The sequence below is a fragment of the Heterodontus francisci genome, chromosome 3, assembly GCF_036365525.1.
Source record: "Heterodontus francisci isolate sHetFra1 chromosome 3, sHetFra1.hap1, whole genome shotgun sequence".
In the NCBI taxonomy this organism is placed as follows: Eukaryota; Metazoa; Chordata; class Chondrichthyes; order Heterodontiformes; family Heterodontidae; genus Heterodontus; species Heterodontus francisci.
The window spans coordinates 125,461,855-125,473,426 of NC_090373.1; the positions used below are offsets into that span (position 1 = coordinate 125,461,855).

Genomic DNA, 11,572 nt, shown 5'->3' on the forward strand with positions numbered 1-11,572 from the left:
GGCCTCTGGGAAACCCATGCTTCCAGGTTTCCTGTCCAAAAATCCTCCCCACCTCAGCTCCTTTTCCCGGCCCCAAATACGATCCCCTTGTAAGAGAGTTATTTTTACTGATAGAGGGCACAATCTCACCACCATGGCCTTTACATATTAAAATAATTGTTTGAGGGGCTGAAGCTGTATAAATTGTGAGTTTATAATTCTACACTTTCTTTAAAGTGCAGCACAAAAGTAGTATAATTTGTATATATTGTGCTTAAATTGTTTTTAAAGCACAGAATGAATCTGTGTGAGAAAGATATTTTATTTCTCACCTATGCCTCTGTTTCTGAACAGACATTACCTTAATGAATATGAAGACAGCAATTTTGGGTTCCACCTTTACTGCTGATTGGTCAAGCTGAGCTTGGAGGAGCAGGTTTTCCACTTCTGGCAGCTTATACACAATCCTGGTTAACCCTGCCAACTGTTCCATGTTCACTCTTCCTATTTGTGAACAGAAATGGGCAGATAATCATTTTGATGTAATATTTAAGATGTTTATATGGAATTAAATGCTACTGATAAATTCAACTATAATTAACATCCTTAGGTTAATGATTCCATTACTGACATAATTTTCATAGCTGGTTAAAATTTAAACGGTAATGTGTAACTTGACGCATTTACTAATCCGTTGTCCTAGGCACCTGCATTTCAAGTTGAACAAGTGAATGTCTGACTGTGAGATTTGTAAAGTATTAAAAGGAGCTACTGATCATAATAAAAATCACAACTTCAGTGATTCTTTTGGGGCCGTCCTAACCTTACAATTTACCTATTCAAAAAAAGCACTCCTCCTCCCTCCACAGAAAGAAACAATGTTGAACATTGGAAATAGGACTTGAATGAGATTGACTATATGATCATAAGTTTAGCAATGAGCCTGTAGTAACCTTTGAAATACAAGTTCGAAAAAATTGTTTATCAAGTTCCTGAAAATAAAGGCCTTACTTTAAAGATACCAAGAGTAATATCACAGCCATTCCTTCAATTAAAATTGCCTCAGGTAAGTCACGGGTATGACATACAACTTCTTTTATGAGTGCCTGGGAAGAAAATTAGCATTGTGCTGGAAAAACATTTATGGTTCTCAGTAGTAAGCAACTGAATAGCCCCTGGGTGTTAGTATAGCAGACGATATTGAATTTCATCATCTTCTCCCACCACTACTGCGTGCCTTGCTTCACTGACAGAACAAAGCAACATAGGTCTGTGACCCAAGTTACTGAAAAGATACTACTAGGGGGTAGATGCAGACTTCCACCGCCAGGCACAAAACTGGTGGAAGCGAATTAGCCACCATCGGCTTCAATAGAAAGGAAAATTGAGCTGGCTGCATGAAGAGTGGCCAATGTGCTACTGCTGGGTTTCAGCCGAGTAGTGAAAGTTAAAATTTACCGCTAGGGCTACGCGGTCCATCTCATTAGCGAAAATGTGTGGCACATTATAGCTGCTGAGATAGAACCATAGAAAAATTACAGCACAGAAGGAGGCCATTCAGCCCATCATGTCTGTGCCAGCCAACAAAAATCAGCCGCCCAAACTAATCCCACCTTCCAGCACCTGGTCCATAGCCTTGCAGGTTACAGCACTTCAGGTGCAGGTCCAGGTACCTTTTAAATGAGCTGAGAGTTACTGCCTCTACCACCGATCCGGAGTGTGAATTCCAGACACACACGACCCTCTGGGTGAAAAAGGTTTTCCTCATGCCCCCTCTAATCCTTCTACCAATCACCTTAAATCTGTGCCCCCTGGTAATTGATCTCTCCACTAAGGGAAACAGGTCCTTCCTGTCTACTCTATCTAGACCCCTCATAACTTTGTACACCTCTATTAAGTCACACCTCAGCCTCCTCTGTTCCAAGGAAAACAACCCTAGCCTATCCAATCTTTCCTCACTCATACCTGCAATTTTCGAGCCCTGGCAACATTCTTGTAAATCTCTGTACTCTCGCCAGAGCAATTATGTCTTTCCTGTAATGTGGTGTCAGAACTGTACGCAATACTCCAGCTGTGGCCGAACCAGCGTTTTATACAGTTCCAGCATTACATCCCTGTTTTTGAATTCTATACCTCAGCCAATAAAGGAAAGCATTCCATATGCCTTCTTCACCACTTTATCTACCTGTCCTGCCACCTCCAGGGACCTGTGGACATGCACTCCAAGGTCTCTTACTTCCTCTACCCCTCTCAATATCCTCCCATTTATTGTGTATTACCTTGCTTTGTTCACCCTCCCCAAATGCATAACCTCACACTTCTCTGGATTGAATTCCATTTGCCACTTTTCTGCCCACTCAACCAAACCATTGATATCATTCTGGAGTCTACGGCTATCCTCTTCACTATCAACTACATGACAAATTTTTGTGTCATCTGCAAATTTCCCAATCATGCCTCCCACATTTAAACCAAAATCATTAATATATACCACAAACAGCCAGGAACCCAACACTGAGCCCTGTAGAATGCCACTGGAAACCGCCTTCCATTCGCAAAAACATCTGTCGACCATTACCCTTTGTTTCCTGTCACTGAGCTAATTTTGGATCCCACTCGCCACATTCCCCTGTATCCCATGGGCTTTTACTTTTCTGACCAGTCTGCCATGTGGGACCTTGTCAAATACCTTACCAAAATCCATGTGGACAACATGCATTTTCCTCATCAATCCTCCTTGCCACTTCCTCAAAAAATTCAATTAAGCTAGTGTCAGGAAAACCCTACATGTCAAATGGGAAATATTAATTTAATTGCTTGGAAATTTACATTAGACTGGGATATTGTCCAGGTCTTGCTGCATTTCTACACGGACTGCTTCCGTGTCCAAGGGGTCGCGAATGGTGCTGAACATTGTGCAATCATCAGCGAACATCCCCACTTCTGACCTTATAACTGAAGAAAGTCATTGATGAAGCAGCTGAAGATGGTTGGGCCCAGGACACTACCCTGAGGAACTCCTACAGTGATGTCCTGGAGCTGAGATGATTGACCTCCAACAGCCACAACCATCTTCTTTTGTGCTACGTTCCACTCCAACCAGCGGAGACTTTTCCCCCGATTCCCATTGACTCCAGTTTTGCTAAAGGCTCTTTGATGCCATACTCGGTCAAGCCATACTTAGTAAGGCATTTGACAGGGTCCCACATGGCAGACTGGTCAGTAAAATGAAAGCCCATGGGATATCGGGGAATGTGGCAGGTTGGATCCAGAATTGGCTCAGGGCCAGGAAACAAAGCGTAGTAGCCGATGGATATTTTTGTGAATGGAAAGCTGCTTCCAGTGGCGTTCCACAGGATTCAGTGTTGGGTCCTCTGCTGTTTTGGCATATATTAATGATTTGGAGTTAAATGTGGGAGGCATGATTGGGAAATTTGCTGATGACACAAAAATTGGCCGTGTAGTTGATAGTGAAGAGGATAGCTGTAGACTCCAGAAAGATATCAAAGGTTTGGTTGAGTGGGCAGAAAAGTGGCAAATGGAATTCAATCCAGATAAGTGTGAGGTAATGTATTTGGGAAGGGCAAATAAAGCGAGGGAATACACAATAAATAGGAGGATATTGAGAGGGGTAGAAGCGAGACACCTTGGAGTGAATGTCAACGGGTCCCTCAAGGTGGCAGGACAGGCAGATAAAGTGGTGAAGGAGGCATAAGGAATGCTCTCCTTTATTGGCTGAGATATAGAATTCAAAAGCAGGGATGTAATGCTGGAACTGTACAAAACACTGGTTGGGCCACAGTTGGAGTATTATGTTCAGTTCTGGTTACATTACAGAAAGGACATAATTGCTCTGGAGATAGTACAGAGGAGATTTACAAGAATGTTGCCAGGGCTTGAAAGTTGCAGCGATTAGGAAATATTGGATTAGCTAGGGTTGTTTTCCTTAGAACAGAGGAGGCTTAGGGGTAACTTAATAGAGGTGTTCAAAATTATGAGGAGCCTAGATAGAGTAGACAGGAAGAACCTGTTTCCCCGAGCAGAAGGGTCGATTACCTGGGGGCACAGATTTAAGGTGATTGGTTCTTTTTCATCCAGAGGGTGGTGGGTGTTTGGAATTCACTGCCAGGAATGGTGGTGGTGGCAGAAACCCTCAATTCTTTTAAAAGGTACCTGGACATGCACCTGAAGTGCTGTAACCGGCAAGGCTATGGACCAGGTTCTGCAAGGTGTGATTAGATTGGGCGACTAGTTATTTCAGCTGGCACGGACACAACGTGCTGAATGGCCTCCTTCTGTGCCATAATTTTTCTATAGTTCTAAATGCTGCCTTGTGTCAATGGCCATCACTCTCACCTGACCTCTTGAGTTCATCTCTTTTGTCCATGTTTGAACCAAGGCTGTAATGAGGTCACGAGCTGAGTGGCCCTGGCAAAACCCAAACTGAGCATCAATGAGCAGGTTGTTGCTAAGCAAGTGCCGCTTGATGGCACTGTCGACGAAACCTTCCATCACTTTACTGATGATCGAGAGTAGACTGATGGGGCGGCAATTGGCCAGGTTGGATTTGTCCTGCTTTTTCCATACAGGACATACCTGGGCAATTTTCCACATTACCAGGTACATGCCAGTGTTACAGCTGTACTGGAACAGCTTGGCTAGGGGCGCAGAAAGTTCTGTAGCACAGGTCTTCAGTACAATTGCCGGAATGTCGTCAGGGCCTGTAGCCTTTGCAGTATCCAGTGCCTTCAGTCGTTTCTTCATATCATGTGGAGTGAATTGAATTGGCTGATGACTGGCATCTGTGTTGCTGGGTACTTCAGGAGGAGGCCAAGATGGATCATCCACTTGGCACTTTTGGCTGAAGATTGTTGCAAATGCTTCAGCCTTATCTTTTGCACATGTGCTGGGCTTCCCCATCATTGAGGATGGGGGTATTTGTGGAGCCACCTCCTCCAGTTAGTTGCTGAATTGCTATACTCCTTGCATTTAAATAAATACCTTCTAACACTGCCAAATTCCTATGCTACACACTTTTTAACCTTTGCTTCTTCTTCTGTCTTTCAGTCGCTCATTAATTTTCTGCCTCTTGTTCCCTGCCCTGAATTTGTCCTGTCTGAAACTGCTGTCAGGTTCCCCTCCCCCTGCCAATCTAGTTTAAACCATCCCCAACAGCACTAGCAAACCTTCTTGCAAGGATATTCATCCCAGTCCTGTTCAGGTGTAGACCGTCTGGCTTGTACAGGTCCCACCTTCCCCAGAACCGGTCCTAATGCCCCAGAAATCTGAAGCCCTCCCTCCTGCACCATCTCACCAGCCATGCATTCATCTGGTGTATTCTCCTATTTCTATATTCATTAGCACATGGCCTTGGGAGTAATCCAGAGATTACTACCTTTGAGGTCCTGCTTGCTAATCTCTTTCCTAACTCCCTAAACTCAGCCTGTAGGACCTCATCTTTTTTTCTACCTAGGCGTTGCGCAAACGACTACTGGCAACACCTATGCAGTCATATTCAGCTGGCCTCAGACACCGGAAACATCAGAGGAATGTATGATGGCATGAAGAGAGCTCTTGGGCCAACCATCAAGAAGATCACCCCCCTCAAATCTAAATCGGGGGACATAATCACTGACCAACGCAAACAGATGGACCGCTGGGTTGAGCACTACCTAGAACTGTACTCCAGGGAGAATGCTGTCACTGAGACTGCCCTCAATGCAGCCCAGCCTCTACCAGTCATGGATGAGCTGGACATACAGCCAACCAAATCGGAACTCAGTGATGCCATTGATTCCCTAGCCAGCGGAAAAGCCCCTGGGAAGGACAGCATTACCCCTGAAATAATCAAGAGTGCCAAGCCTGCTATACTCTCAGCACTACATGAACTGCTATGCCTGTGCTGGGACGAGGGAGCAGTACCCCAGGACATGCGCGATGCCAACATCATCACCCTCTATAAAAACAAAGGTGACCGCGGTGACTGCAACAACTACCGTGGAATCTCCCTGCTCAGCATAGTGGGGAAAGTCTTTGCTCGAGTCGCTCTGAACAGGCTCCAGAAGCTGGCCGAGCGCGTCTACCCTGAGGCACAGTGTGGCTTTCGTGCAGAGAGATCGACTATTGACATGCTGTTCTCCCTTCGTCAGATACAGGAGAAATGCCGTGAACAACAGATGCCCCTCTACATTGCTTTCATTGATCTCACCAAAGCCTTTGAACTCGTCAGCAGACGTGGTCTCTTCAGACTACTAGAAAAGATCGGATGTCCACCAAAGCTACTAAGTATCATCACCTCATTCCATGACAATATGAAAGGCACAATTCAACATGGTGGCTCCTCATCAGAGCCCTTTCCTATCCTGAGTGGTGTGAAACAGGGCTGTGTTCTCGCACCCACACTTTTTGGGATTTTCTTCTCCCTGCTGCTTTCACATGCGTTCAAATCCTCTGAAGAAGGAATTTTCCTCCACACAAGATCAGGGGGCAGGTTGTTCAACCTTGCCCGTCTAAGAGCGAAGTCCAAAGTACGGAAAGTCCTCATCAGAGAACTCCTCTTTGCTGACGATGCTGCTTTAACATCTCACACTGAAGAATGCCTGCAGAGTCTCATCGACAGGTTTGCGTCTGCCTGCAATGAATTTGGCCTAACCATCAGCCTCAAGAAAACGAACATCATGGGGCAGGATGTCAGAAATGCTCCATCCATCAATATTGGCGACCACGCTCTGGAAGTGGTTCAAGAGTTCACCTACCTAGGCTCAACTATCACCAGTAACCTGTCTCTAGATGCAGAAATCAACAAGCGCATGGGTAAGGCTTCCACTGCTATGTCCAGACTGGCCAAGAGAGTGTGGGAAAATGGCGCACTGACACGGAACACAAACGTCCGAGTGTATCAGGCCTGTGTCCTCAGTACCTTGCTCTACGGCAGCGAGGCCTGGACAACGTATGCCAGCCAAGAGCGACGTCTCAATTCATTCCATCTTCGCTGCCTTCGGAGAATACTTGGCATCAGGTGGCAGGACTATATCTCCAACACAGAAGTCCTTGAAGCGGCCAACACCCCCAGCTTATACACACTACTGAGTCAGCGGCGCTTGAGATGGCTTGGCCATGTGAGCCGCATGGAAGATGGCAGGATCCCCAAAGACACATTGAACAGCGAGCTCGCCACTGGTATCAGACCCACCGGCCGTCCATGTCTCCGTTATAAAGACGTCTGCAAACGCGACATGAAATCGTGTGACAGTGATCACAAGTCGTGGGAGTCAGTTGCCAGCATTCGCCAGAGCTGGCGGGCAGCCATAAAGACAGGGCTAAATTGTGGCGAGTCGAAGAGACTTAGTAGTTGGCAGGAAAAAAGACAGAGGCGCAAGGGGAGAGCCAACTGTGCAACAGCCCCAACAAACAAATGTCTCTGCAGCACCTGTGGAAGAGCCTGTCACTCCAGAATTGGCCTTTATAGCCACTCCAGGCGCTGCTTCACAAACCACTGACCACCTCCAGGCGCGTATCCATTGTCTCTCGAGATAAGGAGGCCCAAAAGAAAGAAAAGAAAGAATATCGTTGGTACCAATGTGGACCACGAACTCTGGCTGTACACCCTCAACCTCCAGAATGCTCTGTAACCGCTCGGCAATATCCATGACCCTTGTACCAGGGAGGCAACATACCATCCTGGAATCATGTCTGCGACCACAGAAACGCCTGTTTCCCTAACTATAGAATCCCCTACAACTATTGCTCTCCTGTCTTTTCTCCTCCCTCCCTGCACAGCTGAGCCACCCAAGGTGCACTGGTCATGACTCTCGCTGCACTCTCCAGAGGAACCCTCTCTCCCATCAGTATTCAGAACTGAATTCCGCTTAGAAAGTGGAATGCCCTCTGGGATCTCCTGCACTATCTGCCTGGTCCTTCTTGCCAATTTGGCAGCCACCCAGTCCCTCTCTGCCTGTGCTCTCTGAAGCTGCGGGGTGACCACCTCCTGAAACGTGCTACCACATATCTCTCATCCTTACGAATGCACCTCAGTGACACCAGCTGCTCCTCGAGTTAGAACATAGAACATAGAACAGTACAGCACAGTACAGGCCCTTCGGCCCACGATTTTGTGCCGAACCTTTAACCTACTCTAGGATCAAACTACCTACATACCCTTCATACTACTATCATCCATGTACCTATCCAAGAGTCGCTTAAATGTCCCTAATGTATCTGCTTCTACCACCACCGCTGGCAGTGCATTCCACGCACCCACCAATCTCTGTGTAAAGAAACCCCCTCTGACATCTCCCGAAACCTTCCTCCAATGACCTTAAAATTATGCCCCCTGGTGATAGTCCTTTCCACCCTGGGAAAAAGTCTCTGGCTATCCACTCTATCTATGCCTCTCATCATCTTGTACCCCTCTATCAAGTCACCTCTCATCCTTCTTCGCTCCAATGAGAAAAGCCCTAGCTCCCTCAATCTTTCCTCGTAGGACATGCCCTCCAGTCCAGGCAGCATCCTGGTAAATCTCCTCTGCACCCTCTTTAAAGCTTCCACATCCTTCCGATAATGAGGAGACCAGAACTGAACACAATATTCCAAGTGTGGTCTAACCAGGGCTTTACAGAGCTGCAGCATAACCTCGCGGCTCTTAAACTCAATCCCGCTGTTAATGAAAGCCAACACACCATACGCTTTCTTAACAACCCTATCAACTTGGGTGGCAACTTTGAGCGATCTATGGACATGGACCCCAAGATCCCTCTGTTCCTCCACACTATCAAGAATCCTGTCTTTAAGCTTGTATTCTGCATTCAAATTCGACCTTCCAAAATGAATCACTTCACACTTTTCCAGGTTGAACTCCATCTGCCACAATTCAGCGCTCGAGTTTTTGCATTTTAAATAAAGCACACAGTATCCTGGGCTTTATTAATAGGGGCACAGAGTACAAGAGCAAGGAAGTTATGTTGAACTTGTATAAGACACTAGTTTGGCCTCAGCTTGAGTACTGCGTCCATTTCTGGGCACCGCACTTGAGGAAAGACGTGAGGGCATTGGAGAGGCTACAAAAAAGATTCACGAGAATAGTTCCAGGGATGAGGAATTTCAGTTATGGAGATAGATTGGAGAAGTTAGGACTGTTTTCCTTGGCGAAGAGAAGGCTGAGAGGTGATTCGATAGAGATATTCAAAATCATGAGGGGTCTGGACAGAGTAGATGGAGAGAAGATAAATGTTGTAGGCTGCGATCCTTGGACTTTGTTTAACTGCTCCCTGCACTACATTCCTCCAGCAGGACCATTCCTGTCCTCTGCTCTCCCGGAAGGTAAATGCTGTAGGCCATGATCCTCAGACTTTATTTAACTGCTCCCTGCTCAGTGTTCCTCCCGCAGGTCTGCTCCTGTCCACTGCTCTCCCAGAAGGCAAGTGCAGTCGGCTGCAATCCTTGGGCTTTAATTAATTGCTCCCTGCTCCCCCAGAAGGTAAGTTTGGTAGATTGGCTGATCTTTCCCTCGTGCAGTACCAAGAACAGTAAAGCTTCCAACACATCTATTTTACTTCAGAGCTTTAACAGTCAGTGACAATACAATGAAATATGCGTTATGGCTAAGAACTCTAGTGAATTCACACCTCAGTTAAGGTAATTTTTTTCCCCTGAATATTCCATTATCTTTAAGCAACTCAATTGATCCTATGTTTTTTCTTACCAATTGTCTGGGTCGAGTCCATTTTTTCTGCAATGCCAACAGGCCGATTCATATGCTGCTGCAAAGTACAGCGAAACCAAGAATGGACTGAAGAGGTTTGGTATGAGCTACATCCCAGATTTGTCAGAGCATCCACTAAAGAACTGAGGAGGAAGAAAATCAAGGAATGGTTAGACACCTGCAATTTATGATATTTTAGAAACAGCTTCAGATCGGATTGAAACTCAGTTATAAAATGTAAATACTCTGCTATATATCTGCAGTCCAGAGAATAGATTTTTACAAGTGCATCAAATTCCTATGATAGGCATAAAATGCAGTTTCCTTTTTAAATCATCACTTTGTAGTTTATAGTTCTCATCAGTAGACTAGAAACAAAAGTCATGCTAATCTTTCAAAGACTGAAGTAGGATTTCAGTACTAATTTTTGTTTTTAAGAGTAACAGGATTTTTAAAAAATGTGTATGCTTCAAGACTACGAAGTGATAAGCAATTTTGTTCAGAAATTTAGTTTTGCAAATCTTAAAGGTAAAGGAACAGGTTTGTTTTGATAGAAACTCGAAGGGTATGGGGACTAGCTGAGATCCTACGTGCTTCCAAAAGTAACACAATTGAGAGCTGCAGTCACAAACCGTGAAAGCAAAGGTAAAGCCATCAATACCACAAGATTGGATGCTGACTGTTCTCAGCTACAACAGATTTATTTTATATATCGCACAATACGAGGTGTTTGTGCAATTTTGGTTGTTTCAAGTGATTAGGATGTTGTGATCACCGTGGAGATTTTCTGAAGAGAATGGTTTTCCTCTATTATTATTACACTCTGAATTTGGATTCTGTACACTTGTCAAATTGGACTTCAGAATGCGTTTCAAATTTTACAAAAATAATGCTTTATTGATTATTTGCACAATCTTATAACAGCTTACACTCATATGGCACCTTTAATATAAAAAAAAGCCTGAAGGTGCTTCACAGAGAAAGAAAAGAACAGATGTTGAGCCTTTGTGGATGAATTGGAACAACTGACCTTAAAAAATGAGGGACAAAAATACAAAGAGTGTGTCCTGGAGAGGAAGGTCCAGGGAAAGGGTCTGAGCCTGCTGAAGTTTGTCCATCAATGGTGGAGTGGAGAGTGAATGGGGTGAAGTTTTCCAATACCAGAAGAGTGAGGGCACGAGAGGAGGGCAAGGCTGGAGAGAGTTACAAGAGGTAGAGTGAGGCAAGACCAAGAAAGGAATAGTAGTCAAAGGTGAGGATTTTAAGGAACTTTAGTAAACATGTTAAGGCTTTGGAGGGGATACAGAGAAGATTTACTGGAATTATGTTAGGGATGAAGGACTTCACTTACGTGGCGAGACTAGAAAAGCTGGCATTGTTCTCCTTAGAGCAGAGGAGGTTGTGATAGAAGTGTTCAAAATGATGAAAAGCTTTGATAGAGTAAATGAGAAACTGCTTCCACTGGCAGGAGGGTCAGTAACCAAAGCAGAAAGATTTAAGATGATTAGCCAAAGAACCAGAGGGGAAATGAGGAGACATTTTTTAACACAGCAAGTTGTTATGATCTGGAACACATTGCCTGAAAGGACAGTGGAAGCAGATTCAGTAGTAATTTTCCAAAGGGTATTGGATATATACTTGAAAAGGAAAAGTTTACAAGATTATGGAGAAAGAACAGCAGAGTGGGATGAATTGGAAAGCTCTTTCAAAGACATGATGCACTGAATGGTCACCTTCTATGTTATATGTGTTTTACAATTATTACATGTGATGCTTCTATCTTTCAGTATCAGTAAGATGTATAATATATTTATTTTGTCAGTTTTGTGATATATTACTTCAGTAAATCTGTCATATTACAGTTACCTTTAAGGCTGCAACAGGATCACTGGA

General features: G+C 44.7%; 1 protein-coding gene across 6 annotated transcripts in view; it reads right to left on the bottom strand.

The window, feature by feature from the left end:
* Nucleotides 1-11,572, bottom strand: part of mms22l (MMS22-like, DNA repair protein) — a 176,928-nt gene that overhangs the window by 34,092 nt on the left and 131,264 nt on the right. For all 6 annotated transcript variants that reach the window (XM_068025904.1, XM_068025889.1, XM_068025917.1 and 3 more), the window contains 2 exons: nucleotides 9,680-9,822; nucleotides 341-483 (listed from right to left, as the gene is read on the bottom strand). In XM_068025904.1, coding sequence (XP_067882005.1) covers nucleotides 341-483; nucleotides 9,680-9,822 — 286 coding nt within the window. The remainder of the gene's footprint in view (nucleotides 1-340; nucleotides 484-9,679; nucleotides 9,823-11,572) is intronic.